General features: G+C 34.9%; 1 protein-coding gene across 1 annotated transcript; it reads right to left on the bottom strand.

Moving 5' to 3' along the window:
* Nucleotides 1-3,095: 3,095 nt before the first annotated feature.
* On the bottom strand, nucleotides 3,096-24,806 carry LOC121378597 (UNC93-like protein MFSD11). The gene is made up of 13 exons (XM_041506855.1): nucleotides 24,308-24,806; nucleotides 21,667-21,731; nucleotides 20,961-21,068; nucleotides 19,788-19,867; nucleotides 18,891-18,987; nucleotides 17,969-18,151; nucleotides 16,701-16,747; nucleotides 16,214-16,279; nucleotides 13,524-13,649; nucleotides 12,256-12,424; nucleotides 8,579-8,642; nucleotides 5,760-5,831; nucleotides 3,096-4,294 (listed from the first exon to the last, which is right to left on the bottom strand). The coding sequence occupies exons 1-13, from the start codon at nucleotides 24,452-24,454 to the stop codon at nucleotides 4,133-4,135; spliced, it is 1,386 nt and encodes a 461-aa protein (XP_041362789.1). The 5' UTR covers nucleotides 24,455-24,806; the 3' UTR covers nucleotides 3,096-4,132.
* Between the last annotated feature and the right edge of the window lie 1,596 nt (nucleotides 24,807-26,402).

Raw genomic sequence — 26,402 nt, 5'->3', positions numbered from 1 at the left:
TGTAACTTTTCTTTTTCTTTTAATTATAAAAATATATTTAATATCAGATTTGTCAAACTATATGTAACTAGTACTAAACACAAATGTAAAGATAATATCAATATAATACAAATACTAATCGTAATACTTTTGCAGTATCGTTTTAAGTGCAGTTTTTGAAAGTGAAAAACTTTTGTTATTTTATTTTGGAGATTTTTTTTTAATTATTAAAATGCTGTCTCTAGGCCAATTGATTTGTGACCAGTAACAGCTGTGTGTTTTTAGTACCATTAGTTTATTGATTCAGTACATTCAGTGTTGTGGAATATCGACCCAAGCCAGTTTTTGCAAAGTTTAAAGTTGTAAATGCTTCTCAAAAATGTTGAAGAGGTTTTGTTCATTTATTTCATGCCTTTTTATAAACAATTAATAATATTGCCTTCAGATAGGAAAGGATAAAAAATAATGTGAAGTATAGTCAAACATATTTTTAATTCTGTTTTGTGTCCAACTTGTTATGATTTAATAAAAACTGAATGAGTGCTCATTTCGCTTGCGTTGTGAAGAAAGTGTGCTGTTTTGAGGCGAGCAGTACATGAAGTAAAGATTTATCAGAAAACAATGATCTCACTTGCAGCTTCAGCCATTCCACTACATATTAGTAAAGTCACAGCTTCACTCACACGCACTTGTATTGCTAGTTTGTAGTATTCCACTCAAGTGGTTCAGCTAAATTTAATAAAATTCTGATTTTTTAAATGTAGTAGTTCTGCTAAAATTTTATTATTTACTAATAAAAAATACAACCAATAAATTTTAATTTAAACAATTAGATTTTTAAAAATTATTTATAATAATAATTTTTAATAATAAACATTATTTTTTAAAACAAAGTTCTGCTAAAATTATTTATAACTAATAATTTTTAATAATAAAAATTAAGATTTTTAAAAATAAAGTTCCGCTAAAATTATTTATAACCAATAAATTTTAATAAAAAATAGATTTTAGAAATTGATAATAGATTTAACACAATTGCAGATAACCAACACAAAATAACCTTTCAGGCAAAATATTTCTTATGGTAAGTTGTAAAAGCTATATAAAAATAGCTGGCCTTAAAAAAAAAGAGAAAAAAAAAAGAACAGCAGCTGAACAGTTGTCTGGTTAATAAATTAAAGTAATCAGCTTGTCCAGCAATAAAATGTTTCACAAATCAATTGTTTTGGACTCTTCAATACCTGTAGGTCAGTTGTTTATGACACAGAGGGGTCAAACTGGTTTATTAAAGTTAACATCAGCAGCATGTGTTAAGTGTCGGACTGCTGAATATATTTCTGACAGTTTAGCATTGATTCTGTCCCAGCTTGGAATTGAGTTTGTCTGTATATTTGTATAGATGTATTTCCAAGTAGACTTTTTCTGAGCTACTTTAAGCAAAAGGGTTGATAATTTCATAGTTTTGTCTGTTCAATATCCTAAGTACTACATGTATATGGCAATAAATATTGATTTACCAGTTTTCCTTTTAATAATAATAATACAGTAGAATGTTAATTTATCTAGAAATGAAAAGAAAATACTTATTTGAAATACTTGTTTTTGTTATTTGGTACATGCAAAAAATGTTTTAGGACATTTGTTTGGGGGTTTTTTTTTGTTGTTTTTTTGGGGGGGGGGGGGGTTGGGGGGGATGGGGTGAGGATTAAATTTAAACAAATATGTATTATACAATTTTTATTTTTTTAAAATATGAATTGAACAGTGAATCTATATTTCACTGAAACTTATTAAATTGTGAAAATTAGGTTAGGTGTTGGTCAGCTTGATATTACTGGTGCAGTAAAGTATAAATTATAATGAAATCAAATATTTATTGCCATATATTTTATTATAACATCAGTGTAGATAGTCTTATCTCTGTTGTACACTGTAAATGGCATTCATCTCGAATATAAATCTTATTATGGTGGGACCAATTCACATCATAAAACAAATATTAAAAATCATTGGTTATTTTTGTGCTCATACTTCAGTCATCCTTGTATTGGCCACCTTGTCATGTTGTTTAATGTGTTGATCTGTGGTAGACACACTCTGTGGTTATGTTAGACGTAGGTGATGTATCACTAGCAAATCTTGAAAGTTATGTTCAACAGTACTGTACTCGGTCATGTACGTGGCGTCAGTTTTGTTTTGGTGCTGTTGTGTTCAGATCTGTGCCTGTCAGTAATTTTCAAAACATCCTCAGAAATAAAGTTGTTTTATCGTCACTTGTTTTTCTTCTTTAATTATCAAGTTGACACATGGTTTCCTGTGATACAGTTAGTTTACCAATGCCACAATTATATCTTGGTGTCCAGACACCATTAATATAGCAAAAGTCGGACCAGTCTTTTGTAATAGGCATATAAAAGATCACTTGCTGCTTGTCAGAAAACTTAGCAATTGTGGTTTTCTTTTCTCTTAACCAAGTCTTCAAATAACTCGTTGATGATGTGGCCATTAAACAAATATTCATTTCAATTTCATTGAAAGAAAAAAAAATGCGATGCAGCAGTAGTTAGGCTATCCATTTTAAAGCTGGGAGAACCTGGGTTCATTACCCCGTACCAGCTTTAACCAAATGCAAGACCAACAATTCTCTGACAATTAGCCAATATCAGAGTGAGTTTGCCCTAAACAGCATGCTTGAACCTTATTGGATATAAGCATAAAAGATGAGATCAAATACTTTGATAAGAAAATAATGCAGATGTTTTCAGAATTCTGGGCCCATTTGTTCAAAGTATAGATAAACTAATATTTTCCTTCCTGGACAAATAAGAATTGAACTTAGTATTTGATGGGTATAGATACCTTTGGCCGTTTTGAATTAAGTATCGACATAATGGGCCGAATTTACCCACGTAACTACATTTATAATGCTTAAACACCTGCATTTAAGAAAAATACGCGGCATAAATTTGGCCCTATGTTTTCAGTTATTAGATATTATAGGTATTAGATTCAGCCTTGGTTTTGAACACTTCTGTTAACTACTGGTTAACCTAAACATTTGAACAACTGGGCCTAGATTTTAGCACAGGTTGAAAACATGGATAGGTAACAAGTAATGCCTTCAGTCCACCAAAATATATTTAATATTAAATTTAACACCAATATTTACACAAAGACACTTTTTAGATGATAGGTCGACCGCTGGAATGTTTAACAATCCATTGTCATGGATACTACAATGGTAGCTACCTGAGTAAACATGAATATGATAATTAGAAATGAGACTTTACACAAACATGGAAATTGCATAAGAATGTTTTAAGCTCGAAATCACAGAATTTTCCTTCCATCCAGGAGGTGATTAGTCACAATTGTGTTGCCCTTTAAGGCTCTAACAATTCTGTAGCAGTCTGACCAACTGGATCCTCCAGGAATTCACGTTCCACACTTTCCACATCTGATTCATCGTCTGGTACACTGCTTTAAGAAAGCCAAATTTTAAAGCTGCAATCTCCAGTATATTTTTAGTATTTAAGCAATTAAAAACAATCATGATCATCCAGTTTAGATTTCTTATTGTGTCACTTATACTTAAATTTGCTTCTATTTCCAATCTAGGTCACTGTTGGCCATTACAAAGATGTGACAGTCTCACTTTTGATATCTTTGTACAATACCCTTGAAAAGAAATTGACATTATTAAAAGCTGTAGTTGTATTTAAATTTTGCAAGAGTAAACATTATTTGCAGCTTTAAAAATTTACATTTCAGTTAATAATCAAAATCTTTGTACAATCTTCAGATACGAAATTCCCTTACAATTCTGTTTCATTGTAAAGACCAGTGTTCTAAACGATTTTACAAACCGGTAATCTCTCAAAAAATATTTCTACTTAAATAAGGCATGTGTGCAGCTTGGGGAGTGGGAGGGTTGAACCCTCCTCCCCCCCCCCCAACTCAAATGTTCTTTTTCAATATATTTCCTAGGGAGCTTGATTTGATCCCCCTATAAACTTTCCTCGTCCCCTGCATAAATTCCTATGCATGTGTCTGTAAATAATGGCAAACGTTTAACAAGCCAATTCCCTATAGACCCGAGTTGATCCACGAATTATCTTCTCCCTGGTCACCCCACCTCGTCTTCCTCTGAACGTCACAATATCGACTGGTAGCCTTCTCGGAAGGTCTTCGTACTGCTCCACTCGATTGCACTGAATGACAGGGTGGCCCCCGTTCCCATGACAACAAGAATCAGGAGCTGCCACTCCAGGTGCAGGACAAGGCTGTAGTAGAAGGCCACAGCTGCCATCAGGGACTGGAAAAATGTATTTTTTAAAAGTTTGTTTTGTTTAACGACACCACTAGAGCATATTGGATGTCAAACATTGGTTATTTTGACATACTGTATAATACTTTATTTTTGTGGGAAATTTTTTTTGCAATTTAATAAATTTTGTATTTTGTGAGTATTTATTTTCACAAATCCCCCATCCTTTCCCCCAATAAAAAACCCTGAAGTACTGGTATTGATGTCATCAATTTTGATGTTTATTATTTACAAAATACTGAAAGCTTATGCAAGATGCTTAGGCTACCCTGTGCGCTTTTTCGTAATCCTAAAACTTGTTATAAAAAAAGAACCCAAACATAAAACGAAATTTGAAGGCACAATGCTAGCTCAAGTTTGATTTAAACAATATTTATTAATGTCAAAATATTTGTTCAGTACAGTTTATTATTGACCAACAGGTAAAACATTTAATGTGAAGCCCCAATATGTACTACAAGTATAGTGTTTGCTGTACAATGTCACCCCGGATTGTTTTCACTTCCACATTTTAACATACTGTGATGTTTACTTTAAACACGCGTTGCTTTCATCGTCAGCCCTTATGAAAGAAGACCATACAAAAGTTTAAATGTAGTATTGTTTATTATAATATAATATATTGTCTGTACTTAATATATATATATATATATATACACATATATATATATTTTTTTTTTAATTGGAAGTGTTGCATTGTTACTACTAGTCCTATGCAACAGAAACTAACAAGGTCTCAGGTCTGATTGAACAAGACTACTTTTGTTTTCTTTTTTTTAATGTCCAATTTTTGTCAGCCTTTAATTTTGCGTGGAATTTAGTTGCACAAATTTTATTCAAATGCGAAAATGAATTCCCTGCGACAATAAAGTATTTTAATGTATAGTATCAGAGGCTACATTTTCCCATTAGTAGCAAGGGCTCTTTTAGATGCACCATCCCACAGACAGGATAGCACATACCACAGCCTTTGATATAACAGTGGCCAGAACGAGAAATAGCCTAATTGGCACACTGACAGGGATCGATCCCAAAATGAATGCATGTCAAGCAAGCACTTTACCACTGCTAAAAAACTATTGACAGCGTATTTAAAATAAGAAAAAAAGGAAAAAGGGGCACATGATCAAGTAACGGCAAAGAAATTTGCCTTTTTAAAGCCAGAAAAAAATTAGGAGGCACTTGATCAACCTCTGTAACATGGTAATGGTGACATTTGATTTATATAAAGCAACAAAATCCACTGTCACCATATAGGCTCACAAATCAATATTCAAAATAGTTCTATTTTCTTAGTTTAGGATGGATAAAAAAGCAATAAAAAATTGTCTTGTGTGGGAAAAAAAGGGGTGTAAGAATTAGAAAATGAAAATTAGAAAATGAAATATAAAAAGGAAACTCAGTGAATGATAAACGCCACTGCAATATTCCTATTCAACAATATTATACAAACCTGAACAAACTTGAACAGAGCAAACGCTGGAGAACTGTCTTCTGGAAACATGAATCCAAGTAGTGAGTATATCTGGAAATAGTGAGTATATCTACAAGTAGTGAGTATATCTGGAAATAGTGAGTATATCTACAAGTAGTGAGTATATCTGGAAATAGTGAGTATATCTGGAAATAGTGAGTATATATACTAGTGGTGAGTATATCTGGAAATAGTGAGTATATCTGGAAATAGTGAGTATATCTACAAGTAGTGAGTATATCTGGAAATAGTGAGTCCAATATAACAAGTATATCTACAAGTAGTGAATATATCTGGAAATAGTGAATATATCTACAAGTAGTGAGTATATATACAAGTAGTGAGTATATCTGGAAATAGTGAGTATATATACTAGTGGTGAGTATATCTGGAAATAGTGAGTATCTCTGGAAATAGTGAGTATATCTACAAGTAGTGAGTATATCTGGAAATAGTGAGTCCAATATAACAAGTATATCTACAAGTAGTGAATATATCTGGAAATAGTGAATATATCTACAAGTAGTGAGTATATCTGGAAACTGAGTATATCTACAAGTAGTGAGTATATCTGGAAATAGTGAGTATATCTACAAGTAGTAAGTATATCTGGAAATAGTAAGTATATCTGGAAATAGTGAGTATATCTACAAGTAGTGAGTATATCTGGAAATAGTGAGTCCAATATAACAAGTATATCTACAAGTAGTGAGTATATCTGGAAATAGTGAGTCCAATATAACAAGTATATCTACAAGTAGTGAGTATATCTGGAAATAGTGAGTCCAATATAACAAGTATATCTACAAGTAGTGAGTATATCTGGAAATAGTGATTATATTTGGAAACAGTAAGTATATCTACAAGTAGTGAGTATATCTGGAAATAGTGAGTATATCTACAAGTAGTGAGTATATCTGGAAATAGTGAGTATATCTACAAGTAGTGAGTATATCTGGAAATACTGAGTCCAATATAACAAGTATATCTACAAGTAGTGCGTATATCTGGAAATAGTGAATCCAATATAACAAGTGTATCTACAAGTAGTGCGTATATCTGGAAATAGTGAGCATATATACTAGTGGTGAGTATATCTGGAAATAGTGAGTATATCTACAAGTAGTGAGTATATCTGGAAATAGTGAGTATATCTACAAGTAGTGAGTATATCTGGAAAACTGAGTATATCTACAAGTAGTGAGTATATCTGGAAGTAGTGAGTATATCTACAAGTAGTAAGTATATCTGGAAATAGTAAGTATATCTACAAGTAGTAAGTATATCTGGAAATAGTAAGTATATCTGGAAATAGTGAGTATATCTGGAAATACTGAGTCCAATATAACAAGTATATCTACAAGTAGTGCGTATATCTGGAAATAGTGAATCCAATATAACAAGTATATCTACAAGTAGTGAGTATATCTGGAAATAGTGGATCAAATATAACAAGTATATCTACAAGTAGTGAGTATATCTGGAAATAGTGAGTCCAATATAACAAGTATATCTACAAGTAGTGAGTATATCTGGAAATAGTGATTATATTTGGAAACAGTGAGTATATCTACAAGTAGTGAGTATATCTGGAAATAGTGAGTATATCTACAAGTAGTGAGTATATCTGGAAATAGTGAGTATATCTACAAGTAGTGAGTATATATGGAAATAGTGAGTCAATTATAACAAGTATATCTACAAGTAGTGAGTATATCTGGAAATAGTGAGTCCAATATAACAAGCATATCTACAAGTCGTCAGTAAAACAGTGAGTATATCTACAAGTAGTGAGTATATCTGGAAATAGTGAGTCCAATATAACAAGCATATCTACAAATCATCAGTAAAACAGTGAGTATATCTACAAGTAGTGAGTATATCTGGAAATAGTGAGTCAAATATAACAAGTATATCTACAAGTCGTCAGTAAAACAGTGAAGATATCTACAAGTAGTGAGTATATCTAGAAATAGTGAGTCAAATATAAAAAGTATATCTGGAAATAGTGAGTATATCTACAAGTAGTGAGTATATTTGGAAATAGTGAGTATATCTACAAGTAGTGAGTATATCTGGAAACAGTGAGTATATCTGGAAATAATGAGCATATCTACAAGTAGTGAGTATATCTGGAAATAGTGAGTCCAATGTAACAAGTATATCTACAAGTAGTGAGTATATCTGGAAATAGTGAGTTAAATATAACAAGTATATCTACAAGTCGTCAGTAAAACAATGAAGATATCTACAAATATCTACAAACAAACTTGTTTAGTACACACATTTCCAATAGTATTTTACTGGACCCTCAGATACTTTTGCAAATTAAAGTTAAACTTACCCTGTTAACTAAAATTAGATTTTACAAAAGATGAAGACAAAATCTGAGTGACCTTGGTAAAATTTAGTTTAGATGACATAACTAAAATATGTGTGGAAACACAAAAACCATCCTCTATATTTTGCATGTGATTTCCCTGTTGTAACTTTCATGTCAAATAAAAGTGTAATTAGCACTAATTAGTGTTCTTAAGTGACCTCCCTACCAGAAATCTTCTTCTTAGGTTGCATATTTGTAATCAGTGCAGATACCCCTACCGCATAGGATATGTGTTGCTCTTGTAGCTTCCATGTCAAATAAAACCAATTTGGGTTGTTTTTTTAGTGGGCCCCCCCAACCACTTAATAATTGGGTTTCTGGGGTCAAGAAGCTACCCGTATCAAGCCTGTGTAACACGGCTGTGGTAGCTTCAAGGTAAAATAAAATCCACCTAGCTCTCGGACTATTAACTAACCTGAGTGTTAAAGCAACTGTCTCCAAGTCCCAACAGGAAACCACAAAACAGCGCAATCTGTTTCCTGAAGTATAAAACATGGAATTTAATAAACAAATTACAGGACATCAGATAAAGTTTGTTTGTTTTGTTTAACAACACCACTGGAGCACATTGATTAATTAATCATCGGCTATTGGATGTCAAACACTTGGTAATTTTGACTCCGTCATCAGAGAAAACCAGCTACATGTTTTCTAATGCAGCAGGATATGCACTTCCCCACAGACAGGAAAGCACATACCATGACCTTTGACCAGTTATGGTGCACTGGTTGGAACGAGAAAAACCCCAATCGGCAGGATGGATCCACCAAGGTGGTTCGATCCTGCGACGCAAGCACCTCAAGCGAGCACTTAACCGCTGAACTAAATCCCGCCCCTGTAATTTAATAAATTTCTGAATGGGAATTAGCCCAGTTGGTAGAACACTAGCCTGAGGTGCTTGGATCACAGGGTCAAACCTCCTCAGCAAAACCATTGCTCTTTTACCCATTCCAACCAGTGCCCCATGACTGTTATGTACCAAAGGCTATGTTGTGCTATTGGGAAAGTGCATATAAAAGATCCCTTGCTGTTAATGGAACAAGAGTACTGGTGAGGTACATGATATGCCCCTTTGAAATTTGATGGAAAGTAGGTCGTAGTGACCTAGTTATGGTATGCGACACACATCCATCCCAAATTGTACTTGCATGCAAGGTCTGATGATCCTATATTAATTGATAAGGAAGATATGGCCTGGACAAGGATTTCCTTTAATGTGCAGTAATGTGTAAAAAGTAGGTCATGGTGACCTAGTTATGGTATGCGACACATTGCGATCACAAGATTGACTGGTATACAAGGTTTGATGATCCTGTATGAATTGATAAGAAAGATATGCCCTGGAAATGAAAACTTTTCAGACGGAAGGACGTACAAACAATACCATACCATAATATGACCTGTCAAAGGCAGCATATATAGAGGATAATAAACGAGTTACCAATTATCAAATTTATGTCCCGAGTGAAATAATTTTCACTTGTCACGAGCTTTAATAACTGAGTTTGTTATTCTTTTTATTACCCCTACTATATGTTGTTGTTTTTTTAAAGCTTTTATTTTTCGATATAGCCTACACCAGCTACACGTCCATGTATATAGAAACGACGTAAACTACTTTACTATGCTGGGTATTGCTTTAACTTTGTATTTTAATCATGGTTCACAGATAATTTTCAAAACCCAAAGTTCTATATATTCTGTAAAAAAAATCTCTAATGAATTGCATTAAACTACCATTTTATTACAAGTTTAACACTGAAACCCAAAAGACATAAACGCAAACGCTTTAAATACGTGATGTCACTGTGTGTGCTTTGCCAAATCGTGATGATGTCATATTTAGTACCGACACGGTGATTGGTTTGTTGGCGTCAAATCGTCCAATAGTAGGGTAGGTTAAACCAATGTATACTCTTCAAAAGAAGAAACGCAAAACCACATTGTCGTAACATTTGGAGAATTGATTTAATTATTGAATGGTGAGTCCGATAATTACCAAATGTTGCAGGATTGTTCACAATTCACTCTAGTCCATTGTGAGTAAGTGATAGGACACACCACCAAGGTCAAGGTCATCTGGAGTCAATACCGGGTGTGGCCTCCGCGTGTGTTGACAACTGCCTGGCACCGCCTGCCCATTGAAGCAACCAGAGTACGGATGACGTCCCGGGGGATGGTGGCCCACTCGGCCTGCAAGGCTGCTGCCAGCTCGGACAGGGTCTGGGGCTGTGGTTGTCGCTGTCGGAGGCGTCGGTCCAACTCGTCCCATAGATGCTCAATTGGGTTCAAATCCGGTGATGTCGATGGCCAAGGAAGGACATTAATGTTGTTGTTCTGTAGGAAAGCCGTTGTGAGACGTGCTGTGTGAGGCCTGGCGTTGTCATGTTGGAACACTGCGTTGGCGTTGGCCATAACTGGAACGATGTGTGGCCGGAGGATCTGGTCAATGTAGTCCTGTGCATTCAGGTTGCCCTGCACGTGGACCAGGTCAGTTCTGCCAGTGTGTGAGATGGCTGCCCACACCATGACACTACCCCCGCCGAATCTGTCCACTTCCTGCACGCAGTTTGCCGCATAACGTTCACCACGACGCCTATACACGCGACATCTTCCATCATGACGTCGGAGCAGAAATCGGGACTCGTCACTGAACCACACCTGTCTCCATCGCAGTTGAGGCCATTGTCGATGAATCTGGCACCACTGCAGTCGGAGTCGACGGTGTTGTGGTGTTAAGATGACACCTCGAACTGGACATCTAGCACGAATTCCTACCTCACGTAGGCGGTTCCGTACGGTCTGGTCGGATATCCTGCGCAAACCTGGTATTGCTGTGGCTGTGGAGGTGGCAGTAGTCAATCGTTCCCGAAGGTGGCGTACCCGGATGTAGCGGTCCTGCCCGGGGGTAGTGACCCGTGGTCGACCGGATCTAGGGAGGTCACGCGTTGATCCATGTTGCTGGTAACGGTCCCACAGTCTGGAGATGGTGCTTGGGGACACATGGAATGCCCTGGCAACGGCCGTTCTGGATTCGCCTGCGTCTAGTCGGCCGATGGCATTGTTTCTCTGCGGTTCACTGAGACGTGGCATGTCCTGGATTGTCAACTGTCGGCCAGATACAGAGGCCAGGCAAGCGAACACCCTGCACTTTTATACTGTCGGTGTTCATGTTGCACGTGCAGACAACGCACGTGCAGTGGTGACATGGTTTGCACGTGGCTGCGTTTTTGCGAATATTCACATTTTGGAACTTTATTGTACAGTAGCTGCGTTTTATCAAATGTAAACGTGGGAATGTGTTTGGGACATGCAATGACCTTATATTCACAAAGCATGAACCGGTAGGAAACATAAAATCGGAGTTATAACCCATTTGTACCCTTTTGCGTTTCTTTTTTTGAAGAGTATATGATAATTTCTGATTTTTATTTTCCCTGTTATGAGTGCCTGCTGAGGTAAAAAAAAAAAAAATGTATCGGGTTACCTCTGAAAACTATGTGTTAGAATTACCACCGGTTTGACATCCAATAGCCGACATTTAATATTATCAATGGGCCATAGTGCCATTGTTAAAGAAAACAAACTCACTCACTCACTCACTCACTCACTCACTCACTCACTCACTCACTCACTCACTCACTCACTCACTCACTCTCTCTCTCTCTCTCTCTCTCTCTCTCTCTCTCTCTCATGTATTAAAACAAATTACATAACATTTGAAACATGTATTAAAAAATAATAATAAAATTTAAAAATATATGTGGTTCTGGTCACATGTGAAATTGTTTTGGGTTGTCACTTTTTTTTTCTTTTCTTTTCTTTTTGAATTCCTAAAATCTGTCAAACTGGTTTTGGCCAAGAGCAATAAAGTAACCTTTCAAACAAATGCTACGTCCTCCAACTGTTTTGAAGATCAGTATGTTGAAAAATGTTTGGGGCTGATGAAAATGGCAAAACTATTAAGTGTCGGTTGGGTAACGAGAACGACACATTTTTTTGTTTTGCCTAATTAAATAAACATGCATTATGGCTGATTGAAAGGTTGGGTTAGAGTATGAAAAGAAACAATAAATTAATGATTTAACTTACTTGGACTCCATGTATGTTGGTAAATTTGAAGAAGTAATAGGCGAGTCACTTGGCAAGTTCATGAATGTGAGATAAAATGCGACCAAATGTACAAGATACCCCAACATTATGATGGGGTCTCGGCCGTACGTGTTGGTCCTTTTACCAAACAAACCAAACACTGAACCACCTGAAATAGTTAATATGTGAATATCAAATGGCAGAAAACAACAACATTATGATGGGGTCTCGGCCGTACGTGTTGGTCCTTTTACCAAACAAACCAAACACTGAACCACCTGAAATAGTTAATATGTGAATATCAAATGGCAGAAAACAACAACATTATAAGACATATCTTGACCGGACATTAGGATCAAGTTTAAAAAAACAAAATTGGAATACAATATTTTGTATCATCTTGTATAATTTCTATTTTCTGTAATTTAATTACATTCTATATTCATAAATTTATCAATTTAACCTCAAAGTTAATTCTATGTAATTCAGTGATCAAATCTTATAATGAAATTTCACCTTACTTAATCTCTTTCTATGCACCTATATCTATTCAAGATTCTGGTATATTCATCACAAACCAAATCTCTTGCATGCAGGGCTCGAACTTAACAATGGCACTGGCGGCAATTGCCGTCGTTCAGATATAAACTGCCATAGGTAGAGAGCATCACCGACAGCACAACAATGGCAAAATGTATACACCCGGTGTACATTATCTGCCAATATTAAACATTTGCACATTTGAAATATGTCAACATACAGCAAAATAACCTTTTAGTCCCATTTATTTGATGCAAATGTCGCTTTAAAAAAAAATTGCCATAGGCAGGCTCAAAAAACTTGCCATTGGTGGGCCGTTTCACCCACAGCAATTCTTTACAAATTTTTGTGGGAGACTAATTCTTACGTTCAAGCCCTGCACATTGCCAGTGTTTAGGCTTGGGACAGAAGGGTATTTACATTTATGGGGACAATTTTGATTTAATTAACCAAAAGAAATGGATTATCGTGATGACTTTAAATAAGGTTTCTCTGTAATTACCAAATGTTCATCTATTAGATACTAGGGTGTCGTTAAAGATTCATTCATTCATTGTAAACACATATTCAGTGTGTATGTTGCTTTTAGTTAATAAATGTTGTTTAACATTAGGAAAGAATGTTTAAAACTTAAACCACACATTTTAACATAAAATGTTTGTTTTGTGTAATGACACCACTAGAGCACACTGATTTCATCATAACGTAAATGCATGAACACTACTTACCAAATATTTCTCCCACACCAATAGCTATCCCAGCTAACCCTAGCAAGCCTTTTCTATCACTGCCAAAAACTTCACTGTTTGAAATACACGTCCCATACACACCACTGAAGAAGGTCAGTGCCAGACCTAAAAGGAAAACAAAATGTAAGTTTTTTTTAATAAAATGGCATGCAATTTTATTATGAGGGTTCACATTGCACTGAAAAACTTTTTTAAACAAAAAATTTAAATAAATGAGAATTGTGGCACATTAACATAGCAAAGTGCATGTGCATCTAATATGGATTTTAACACTTCACATTAACAATAATGGATTAATCATATTCATATACATGTACTTACGTTTGTTTGACATCCAATCTGGTAATTATTGTTCAATCAATAACAGATGCATATTGAGAATGATAACACTTTAACATAGCAAAGTGCAGAGGCATCCAATATGGATTTTAACAATTCTTAGCATCCAATAATTCTGTTTAGCATCCAACAACACTTTTTGTGTACAAAATTGGTAATTATTGTTAGATGAAGAACAGATATATAACAGTGAGCTCAATGCGCATCAAGACAATGCATACTGTGTGACGTCACAAATTCAATACTCAACATACTAAGCAAATTGATTTTCGTGGTAACCAAAAGTCGGAGTCTAGGTTTCTGATGAAAGCCACTGTCAGGGTCGGCTAATTAACAGTGTCTGTAATTGGTTGTGCTTTTGTTTACCAAGAAAACATTAGTTGATGTCAGGCTAAGTTGAAAAGAAAACGGGTGATGCATCACCAGTCCAAAATGGTTTGACGTCACTCTCACACTTTTAAAGTTCCGTTGACGTCACTAAGTAAATTTGGTCAATGTCACGACATCAGGGTGCATGCACATGCTTTCCGACTGTTTATGTTATTTGATAAATGAACAAAGTTGCTTTATGAGTTGTTTTAGGCTTTTTATATAATTTTTTGTTTTGTTTCACAGCATCCCGTAGGGGTGGGACTTAGTCCAGTGCACACCTGATGCACAGTCTGTCTAGGATCGATCCCCGTCAGTGGGCCCATTGGGCTATTTCTCGTTCCATCTGGTGCACCACGACTAGTATATTAAAGGCCATGGTATGTGCGATCCCATCTGTGGGATGGTGCATATAAAAGATCCCTTGATACTAATAAAAAAAATGTAGCGGTTTCCTCTCTATGACTGTGTCAAAATTACCATATCTTTGACATGCAATAGCTGATCATTAATAAATCAATATGCTCTAGTGCAGACCTGTCAACCCTCCCGGATTCCGCGGGAGTCTCCCGGTATTTGATCAAATCTCCTTACCCCTGTGCGGGAGACAGTTTCTCCTGTTAAATGACATTTTTGTAAGCATAAAAACAAAATCGATCCTCTTTTGTCAAAATAACAGAAGGGAAGTAACTCTGCCTTTTTTTCTCATTCGGAAAATGTCGACTACTTTCGGTTTCCGAGAATGTAACAGGCCGAATTGTCCCGACTGTTTAACCTTTGCCGAAGTGAGAATTGTGGGATAGCCTATTTATATTGTTAAAAAAGCACATGGAGTTTATAAAATGATGTGTTATTATAATGTTTGTTGTCATCGTAATGGCTACGAAGCGTGTTGCCGCTAATTAAACAGGCTGTGTATTGACATTCAGTGTTGCCATATAAAAAAAAAAAAAACTATCCAATTTAGTTCCAATAGCCGATGATAAGATTAAAATCAATGTGCTCTAGTGGCGTCGTTAAATAAAACAAACTTTACTTTTAATAACACCTCTGAATTGTAAAATGTCTTCCCACTGGATTACATAATGCAACTATGACAAATCTGAGTTGACAGCGATACACACGATGCATGTTAAAATCACATGTCACAGCAAGACAACGAAAAGACCAATTAGCTGTATAAACATACTTGTGTCAGTTAATTTTGTATGTTTGTGCGGTAAAATGTTGGTTATAAGGGTACACTTGAAGAAATTATTTTTGTACAATTAAAAAATGTTGTTTGACATTGACATAAAGTTACTCACGGAAATGGGTATAATTCCGGTATATTTCACACGATGTCCGTAATGAGGTTTTACTTATGATTAATGAAAATACAATGTTTATTGCATCATTATAATGATTTTAAATCAGTACCACGCCACCGTTCCTCATTATAGTAAAAACTGAATATTAATTTATAAGATTTATATAAATTTGTCTTTGGTACTTAGGTACACTAACCACAAATGATAATGTAACGCAACCTGTAAGGCTGTAAGTGTAATACCGTAAATGTACTAATTATTTTTTTTATTTCTTGTTCATGTTCTTAACATTTTTGGATAAAAAAAAAAAAAAATTTAAATATGTATTAAATCATAATAATATTTAAACTTAAAAAAAAAAAATAATAATAATTTTTTTTTTTTTTTTTTAATGCCAAGATCTAAAGTTAAGAAGTATATATGACATTATAAAGTATTCATATAACTTATTGTAATAATTTTTTTTTTAAATCTTGCGATTTTGGGTTAAATTGTGTGAATTTAAAAAATCTCCTGCTTTTTGACCAAATCTCCTGCTTTTTCAACACACACCTCCTGCTTTCTCTTGACTAAAGGTTGACAGGTCTGCTCTAGTGGTGTCGTTAAACAAAACAAACTTCAGTCACTTGTGTAAGCATTTTTTCAACCAACCTGTGTAAGCAAACGTGATACTCAGACACAGAATCTCCTTAGTCTTCAGCAGCTGAAAGGACCGTTCTGAAATGAAACAATCATGTTGATCACGCTCACTGCGCCCATTGCCAAATTAGCCAACTGCTCATTTTGATCCTAAGAGACTACAACATTTAGTATTTGGCTAAAAAAATTATTTTAATTAGCCACTTTTTAATGTTTTTCAAAGCAGTACTTTACAGATCTGAAAATTGGCTAAAACTAATTGTTGCCAGCCAAATTAGTTACTAATGGGTCATTCACAACTGACATTTTCACAATACTCCATAACTTACAATTGTGAACGGTCCATAATATTGGTCAATTTATGTTAATAATCTGGATGATACCTGCCTTGATATAAATTACTAAACAGGTTCTATAATCATTACACCCATCTGTTTAAAATAATATTACGATTTACGTTTGGTGTCCATGGATATCAGGTGTTTTATAAAATACTCACTCAGAGCTTGTAATGGTGATGAGCCTCCATCTGTACTGTGGGTTGCACTGAAATGAGATTTAAAACATCCACGTTCATAATGCTCAAAGTCTCTACCCTAACTTCAGGTCTCGATATAGGAAATAAATATGGCATGCTCAGGGGCGTAGCATGATCTGGACCTGGGGGAGGGGGGGGGGGGGGGATTAGAATATGAACCAAGTGGACCCTTTTTCTATTTTGTTTTGCACCACCAGAAACTCCATATGTATAAACCTGTATGTTTTAGTTCTGAAAGCGGACCATTTGCTTCGGGGTGGGGGTGGGGGTGGGGGGTGGGGGGGTGGGGGGGGGGGGGGGGTGTCATTTGCCCCCTCCCCAGCCTACGCCCCTGATGCTTTTTTTTTTGTAAGTAGGAGGCCATTAAAATATTGGCTTGCTACGAACAAAATGGCCTGCTGGAAATAAAGACAGCACGGGTCAAGTTAAGGGTTTGGAACAGTGTGTGGAACACAAGGACCTTTGAGATGTATTTTAGAACATTATGGAATTAAAATGTAACAGAATCACAAGCTTAGCTTCTGCTAAATAGAAGATTACCTGCACATTTAAAAAAAAACAAAAAAACTGTAATTTCAGCAGGTGAATTATTAAAAAATTTACTTTTTGCTTTTCTCAACACCCAATAGCCGATGTGTATTTTTGTGCTGGGGTGTCGTTAAACATTCATTCATTAATTCATTGCTATTTCATGACCTGATCTCAAAATATAGTAGTTAGTGCTCAAATATGTAGACTTCTAAAAATAAACAGTGAATTTCATGAACTACAGTGAAACCCCTCTAAACCGGACACTCTTGGAACCAAGACAAAGTCTAATTATAAGAGGGATCCGGTTTAGAGAGGTTATGTTGTGTAATATTGTTTAAAAAGGGACTCTATAAAATGTTCAGTATTAAGGGAATTCCCGTTTACAGAAGGTCCTGTCTTGAGAGGTTTCACTGTAGTTACTTTTCTCATGATGTTTATGTCCCGAGTGGAATAAGCTTTTGACAATGTAACAAATGACAAAAATAAAAATTGGTTACAGGATTCAGAACCGGAACAGAGATTAGGAATATAATTCAGAATTATAAACAGAACAGGAAAATTAAAAGTATGTTTGTTTAACAACACCTCAACACATTTTAACCTACACAGACATGTTGACACTTGGTCAAGACAGAAACAGGAACTAGAACCAGAAATGGAACATAGATAGAAACAGAAACAAAAGCAATTGTTTGAACCTGGAGGTAATGTTGATCAGATTCTCTGCATCTGTGGTCCTCTTCTTTCTCAGAAACAGCAGACAGATTATCCCCAGACCCACAGCCACAGTCAGACCAATAAACAGCACCGTTCTCTCGTGTGGCGTAACAGTGTTCTTACCCTTGAACACAAAGTAGCTGTACAGGTTTCCAAACAACAAGCTGCAAAAAATATAAATCACCATATAAATAGTATCATAATTTGTTCATAATCACCAGATAATGTACAGACTATCATAAATTCCAAAATGTGATGAGGTACAAAAATATATGTTTATGCTCTGAAATGCATTGAAAACAAAAAGGTGAAGCACACAAAACTTGACATGCAAAACATGATCCATTATCATAACAATTTATCAAACAGCTAGTGTTAGGAATACAGATATTTGACAAAACTTAGCTGCACAATTTAAGACATTTGTTTGTGCAATCTTAAGTGATAATAAAGAAAGATCTATTTTATTGATGGATGTATAGGATATGTTTTGGTTAAGCAGAAAGCCATCATAAACCTTTAATTTTAATAAATGGCCTAGATGAAAGAATATTGGTGACTGAGGTTTTCCCAAAGCACTGGCTGCAGGCCCAAATGATCATTTGTAATGCTTGGTGCACACCTACATATTCATGTGCACCTGCACACACCAGCTGATACAACCACTGAATCGGAACTAATCAGACTTGAACTGTTTCTTCTTTTAAAAAACATAATTTTTGTAAATATTTCGTTGTATCAGTTCAAATCAATTTTGGAACTTCTTACAAACAAAAGAAAAACAATGAGTAACTCGTTCCAAAATTACTTGCATGCCTGGTATTTTAATAGACACAAATAAAAACTACTAGTAAAAACTTGGCTGTCAGTAATAACTGTAGTAAAGAGCAGTGCAATACGTACCTACACTGTAACAGAGCCCAAAAGATACCACTGTTTCTAGAGATAGTTTCTGTGTCCGAGTTTATAGTCAATGTTGTACCTTGTGCTGTCCACAGAACTGTAAAAGTTAAACATCATTAAAAATAATTACTTAATTTACTTATAGTTAATTCTGTATCTTGTGCCATCTGCAAACTGTACATAAGAAAGAAGTTAAAGATAAAAAAAAAGATAAAAAAGTTTGTTTTATTTAATGACACCACTAGAGTACATTGGCAATTGAATGTCAAAATTTAGGTAATTCAGACATATAGTCATAGAGAGGAAACCCGCTACCTTTGTCCATTAGTAGCAAGGGATTTATTTATATGCACCATCCCACAGACAGGATAGCACATACCAGATCCTTTGATGTACCAGTTGTGGTGCACTGGCTGGAACGAGAAATAGCCCAATGGGCCCACTAACGGAGATCGATCCTAGACCGACCGTGCACCAAGCGAGCACTTTACCACTGAACTACATCCCGCCCCTTTACAGATCAAATGTACAGCCAACTATCTCATGCACACATGTCAATGATACCCCATCTTGCACAGTCAAATGTGAGTGCAGTGTTGATAATGTAGAAAATCATTCGGAAAAAAAGGTGGCTACTGTACCAAACTCATTTGTGTCACCATCCACTTTAGACCAAACTCTGACTGTGAAGATTCTAAAACATTCATTCATTCTTTATTGACTTTAAGCTATAAAGCTCATAAATTACATCAAGAAAATATATAAATAAAATAAATACACAACTACACAAACATGAGGGTGAAGGTATTGGCAAAAAAATACTTGATGAATGAGTGGGTTTGATGGTTTAAAATGAGAACAATTCAGACCAAGTGTTTTGGTGGTTTTAAAACTTACTTGCTGCTCCAAATCCTACGAGGACCGATCCCAGATATAACGCCCATTCCATAGGATGCAGGAAAGACAGGATAAACAAGCTAAATAAAATAAATAGGATAAAAATAAATGTGAACAGATGTCTTCAGTAAAAAAAAAAATTCTAATCATAAAATTAATTAATGTTCTTTCCTCTATTTAATTAATCTCAGTTTAAGTGCATCAACAACAATTCCACATAATTTAGTGTCTCATCTATCATAAACTGATTCAGTGAATAAAGCAGTAATTTGTGAAGTAACATTCTAGTTCTTTAAAAGAATTTATATAATGAAGTCCAATTTTTAAAAAAATAATTTAATAATGCAATGAGACGAACATTCACAGATGCCACTATAAACCAAGTTTCATTGATCTATGATTTGTGAGACACAAAAGTTGGAAAAGTGATACCTAAATCTTACTTTTTGACTTACTAGAGCAAGACAAACATTTGCCACTTATTTACACTGTCATACACATAACTAACACAATACTCTGAAATCACACATCTTTTAAAAGACAAATAAATTTTATATAAGATCTCCACTTGGACTCCTTCCATTTAACACAGAGTCATGGGAATAAAACAAATACTGTAGTAGATTACTAAATGGGAAGACAAATCAAGTGTTGATGGAATGAAACACTCCCTGTGTTTTGATGAATTAAAGACAGTATTTATACTGATGGGGAGATAGGCAGGCAAATAGTTTACTTTAATACATTTTTTAACAAGATGCAAATACCTTAAATACATGATATTCTTTTTACCAAACTCACCAGCTACCACTCTTTAAAAACATCTATATTTTCTCATAAACAATAAACTATTTTTAAAGTATAATCAGTCAACCATATTGAAAAAGATAAAAAATATATATACAGTGAAACTCCTCTAAACCAGACACCCTCAGGACCAAGTAAAATGTCTGGTTTTAAGAGGTATCTGGTTTAGAGAGGTTCCCTTCTGTACAGATGTGGACCATGAAAAATGTCCGGTTTTGAGGGGATTCCTGTTTATATGGTCTGGTTTTGAGAGGTTTCACTGTATATATATTGCAGGAAAATGTGCACGAGATGCTAAGCGTACATGGGTCAAGCACTGTTTTCCATGATTATTTCAATACTGTAAGTAACTCAATGAGTACTCACAAATACATCAACGCTCCAACAATCATAGAAATCTTGGGACCTGCAAAGCTGACAAATGATGGAGCAATCCAGTTGGATACTGAAAACCCGATATAAATGATGCCAAGGCTGAAAAGAAAGGAATGTTGGTTATTAACGATGATTAATCAGTGGTTAGTGTTGAATAATTTGCAATGGCAACACTTGATTAGATAGTGAGAAGATTGTCCCTGTCACCACAAAAAACAGTTGTTAAATAACATGGATTTTTCTATATATAATTTCTCACAAGGATGAGGATGTAAACCCTATCTGCACAAAGGGGCAGGATTTAGCTCAGTCAGTTGAGCTCTCGTCTGAGGTGCTTGTGTCGCAGGATCGAACCACCTCGGTGGATCCATTCAACTGACTGGGTTTTTTTTATTGTTCCAACCAGTGCACTACAACTGATCAAAGGCTGTGGTATGTGCTTTTCTGTCTGTAGGAAAGTGTATATAAAAGATCCCTTGTTGCTAATGGAAAACTGTAGCGGGTTTCCTCTGATGACTTCGAGTAAGAATTACCAAATGTTTGACATCCAATAGCCGATGATTAATTAATCAATGTGCTCTAGTGGTGTCGTTAAACAAAACAAACTTTAACTTTTTATCACAAAGATGAGAATGTAAATAATGCAGTGACACTAAGTCTTTTCCGTTTTACACTGCTAATAAATAAGACGCCATACCTAGTATAGCCATCACCATTAAATGTGGAATTTCTCTCATTCTTGGCACTGTCCAGCACTGTTTTCTGCAATAAACAACAGCATTAAACAATGCATTGTGACAACATGTTTTTAAATTCTAAAACATAAATATACATTAACAGTAACATTTAAATAATAATTACTTTTTTTTTAAAACTAATAACTATATTTAGAAATTAGATATTAACAGTAATATATAAAACAATGGAAAAAAAAGATGAAATCACATTCAAATATGTAGTAATTTAAAAATTATTTTGTGATATTTATTGTCATAACAGTTCCTGAAGGCACAAGTTAATACCTTAATCATACACTAATACTGGCTTCCAGACAGTGCCACTTATAATGTGTCATTGTACAAAAATATAACTTGTCAAATACGTAGTATTAAAATTTAATGATGTTCCAATGATCGATTATAACTGAAAACGTATCGGTCTGGCTCTACCAATGTGATGATCGATTATAAAAATTCCTGAATGATTGTGTGGGAAAATAATAACTGACATAGAATATAAATGATCAGAGCTATGGGCTCATACATTTCAAATGGTTTCATTTTCCAGGACTTTTAAGCACTATTTTGTATTAAAATTAGCAACTGGGTCATTTGGCAATGGACAGGGTGAACCCTGATGGCAACATTCATGAGCATTTTCAGTAACATAGCTGAAGTGGGGAGAAAAGTTTTATGCCAAATTTTGTCATTATTCACCTGCAAAAAAAAAAATTGTAAATAATTTCAGTTTGGTTTGATGTAAGAAAAGTAAATGTGTTTTGGAAATTACAACAAAAAAAATGTCCATGGACCTGTTTCAGTGAGGGACCTGGGCCTCGTTCCATGAAGCGATCTTAGCACTACTATCGCCGTAAATACCTACTATCGCGACCTTAATTTTTGTCTACGACCACCAGCTTGTTCCACGACACGGCGTAGCTTACTATCGTAGTAAATTACTGTGAAAATTTACAATAGGTACGAGGCAGTTGTAAGCCACTAACGTTGCTGTTAAATGGCAGTTAAATGATGATTTTCTAAGAAGGATACTAACTTTTTGTATAAAAATGGATCTAATATATAACAAATAACTTTTATAAAACTCAGCGTTCAGTGAAAAAACATTCTAGGCTATGGACTTTCACACGAAAATACAGGAGATAACTCTCATGTCTTATGCATTCGGCAATTATCGCTTAGCAAATAAACTGACATAGTTACTTCATGGATGTCCAATACCAATGAATACATCTAAGATGTTCCGAAAAGTTGGTAACTAATGCATTATTTAACTAATTCGTACTTCTTCATAAAGAATATTTTAATCATTAAAGGGGCACTTACGACTACCATAAGGTTGCTTTGTGGAACGGCTGTAAAGTTTACGGTGCCAGTTGTAAAATTCACCGTAAGTCACTACAATTAACCTTAGCTACAATTATTTCTAGGAACGGGGCCCTGTTTCGGTGGTTGCGTCATTTGTGTGCAACAGCACATACATTTGAATATATTGACGTCACTGACTTTTTCATGGTGAAAGTAAACAAATGCCTGTCATATTCACAGATATTTTCTTAAAAATAAAGTTAAAACGAGCAAAGAAAGCATGACTGAACTTAACCCACTCACAAACATGGCATATTTCTTAATACTTTTTTTTCTATGACTTTCAAAGACTCATTTGAAAGAAAACTTTATTTTAATAACTATTTTTGTCTGTTCTCAGCTGTACTACTATCTAGTTATTGAAGTCACATTATTGTCACGGCATCTACTGTCAGATTTTGGCTCAACTTACAACATGATTGCAAGACATTAGAATTGTTATATTTGTTTTCCAAAAATGTTGTCTGTTAACAATAGTTCTCTAGGACTTCATTTGTAATTTGCTGTAAAATATTCAAAATAATTTTTTATTAATTATTATAAGTACATGTTTTGTTGAACAACATACATGAACATTTTGATAAAACACAGTTACACTTAACGGTTTTGTGTTGGAAAGTTTTGGCTGTAACATTTCACTCACCGAAACGGGTAACATAGTTAATATTTATGGCTGATGCATGCTACAGGTTTTGACACACGTGTGATAAACTTTGCTACATAGCGGCCACTTTAGTGCTCATTTGAAGCTTAGAAATACTAATAAAAAGGTAGCTATTTGGATAACAACTGTCTGTTTATAAATATTGATATGCTTTAGAACCGAATGCTTATGCTCACCGAAACTGGTTCACTCATGATACTATTTTTGTGTGTAATTTAGAAAACAATCTGCTCAGAAATTAGTCCAAAGGGACATAGAAAGTGTGATTAAGAAAAGTATTGACTACTTAGAAATAAATAACGTGTAGTAAATTCCATACAGTATGAAAAAGTGTTCCCTGTCAGGATCTTTCCTTTTAGCCAAAAAGCAATTGTTATGCAGAATTTTTTTTATTTTTGACAACAACTTTACAAAACATTTTGTTGTTGTTGTTGTCTGCTTTAATGTTTTTGACACTTGACAGCGAGTCACCGAGCGAGTGACATTTTCTCATCAATTTATTCTGGTTATTCATCCAGTCGTGTGTTGTTTTTTTTTCCTATATTATTTACAGGTTAGCTCTAAGTTACCTCAACCATGGAACATGTCTGAAACGCTGTAAAGATCAGCATAAACGAAACGCCGAGAACAATAATATTCCAGAGCCTAACATCACACACATGACCATCACAACACCCCATCTTTACTTTTGGACTTTCACGTGACTTTACGAACATTTCCGATAATTTCCGAACACCATTAATGAACTGTATTCGGGCGAAGGTGCCACGTATACTCCGGAATAGGTTGGCTTTCCATATGTAGGCCTACATGTACGATTTTCGGGCTCATCCGTGATTCGTCACAAGCAACAACAACAAAAAAAAAAAAAAAAAAAAAAACGGTCGCCTACTAAGCTTATATTGTACTCTTTCCATATGTCCGTGAGCGTCTTACACACGTATTATTCACAACCCGATGCGTTTTTGCGAATAACGTCCCGTGACGGACCTCGAATTTATCGGGTACAGGCTAAAACGGAACCATTTTCTTTGGCGAAAACGGAACCATTTTTGTTGGCGAAAACGGAACCTATTATGGCTAAAACGGTACCATATATAAATATATATAACTTATCTTATTTTTAATTTCAGGATTAGGGTTAGGGTTCAGAGCGATGAATAGGGGTGTGGGGGGGGGGGGTGAATTCGAAAGTCTTTCCATTTGGGGGGGGGGGGTGAATTCGGAAGTTGTCCCATTTTGATGACGCATCCCCAACTAACACTGTTGGTCAAACAGATTAGTTTTTGTAGTAGTAAGCATTAAGACGGATCTGTATGGTGGGGTTAATTACAACAACAACAATACAGGAACAATACAACAACAAGGAAAAGTGTTGTCTTTATTGAATGTGTAAAAATTAAGAAATGCATACACAGCTCACGTTTTCTTCCAACTTCCGGTGGTCTCTTTGTTTTGACTTATTTTATTGAGAAAAATAAAAGTTCACAAGAGCTCGCCTCAGCAAGATTGGCGTCTGGCTCTTGCCAGAGACGGCTCCCAGTGGGAGCGTGCTTGAACAGTTATCTGATGGAAGCACGTAAATAAATTTACCTGACCTGAAGATTGTTTGTGCAACTATCAGAAGTGACACAAAAACATTTATTTTTTCTTTTAATAAATAACATTTCATTTGAGTTAAGTTGTTTTGTTGTTGTTCTTTGTCTTATTTACTATTCTTCAAATAAAATTCAATTTCGGTGCCGTTTTAGCCAACGCAGGTTCCGTTTTGTCCAATTTGGTTCCGTTTTCGCTTGGTGCCGTTTTGGCACGGTTCCGTTTTAGCTATAACCCGAATTATCCACGATCACGTCTACTTTTCGTGCTTTTCACAATTTTGGGAATAGCCTACAGTGCATATAAAATATGCATTAAAATATGCATTGAAATCGTATATATGGAAAGTATTTTTGCATACGACAAATGTCGCATATCAGATGGACAAATGACGGATAACGAATATATATGGAAAGCCGACATGCTTAAACGAAATTGTAAATAAATAATATAATAAAGTAATTTTTAAAAAAAAAAAAAAAAAAATAATTTGCTGGTCAAACACTAAACTGTTTTCAACCCATTAACCCTACACACCCATCCCTTATTTTAGCTTGATTTAAAAACAAATACTTGTGTACATGTGCATTAAACTGATACTGATCATATCATCTTTCAAGTTGAATTTAGTATAACTAAAACCAAATCAATGTTATTCACAAGAAAACTACATACATTCCTAAGCTATATCTTAATGGAATTCCTCTTGATAATGTAACCTCCCACAAACATCTTAGGGCTTACTTTAAACTCCAATGATAGATGGACAGATCATATTAATGACATATATACTAAAGCTTGTTAAAATATAAATTAAATAGAAATTCTCTAATTAAATTGTATGTTGCATTTATAAGACCAATCTTAGAATATGGTAATATAATTTGGAATAATTGTACAGCTGAAGAATCCAATAGAATTGAGTCTGTGCAACTTGAAGCTGCCCGTATCATTACAGGATTTAGGAAAGGAACATCTCCAGACAAATTATATTGTGAACTTGGTTGGGAACCTTTATATAAATGTCGCAAAAATAGTAAATTAATTCTAATGCATAAAATACTTAAA

The sequence above is a fragment of the Gigantopelta aegis genome, chromosome 8 (assembly GCF_016097555.1).
Source record: "Gigantopelta aegis isolate Gae_Host chromosome 8, Gae_host_genome, whole genome shotgun sequence".
NCBI classification, from domain to species: Eukaryota; Metazoa; Mollusca; class Gastropoda; order Neomphalida; family Peltospiridae; genus Gigantopelta; species Gigantopelta aegis.
The sequence above is the reverse complement of the archived record's forward strand: the minus strand, read 5'-3'. Positions and strand labels throughout refer to the sequence as shown.

Bases quoted from the DNA above. Each gene is read 5' to 3' on its own strand.
- LOC121378597 (XM_041506855.1), bottom strand. From the start codon at position 24,454: ATGTTCGTAAAGTCACGTGAAAGTCCAAAAGTAAAGATGGGGTGTTGT. The intron at 21,732-24,307 runs GTAACTTAGAGC...TGTTTATTGCAG, and splicing joins AGACATGTTCCATGGTTGAG to AAAACAGTGCTGGACAGTGC. The intron at 19,868-20,960 runs GTGAGTACTCAT...TATTTTATTTAG, and splicing joins GTTGGAGCGTTGATGTATTT to CTTGTTTATCCTGTCTTTCC.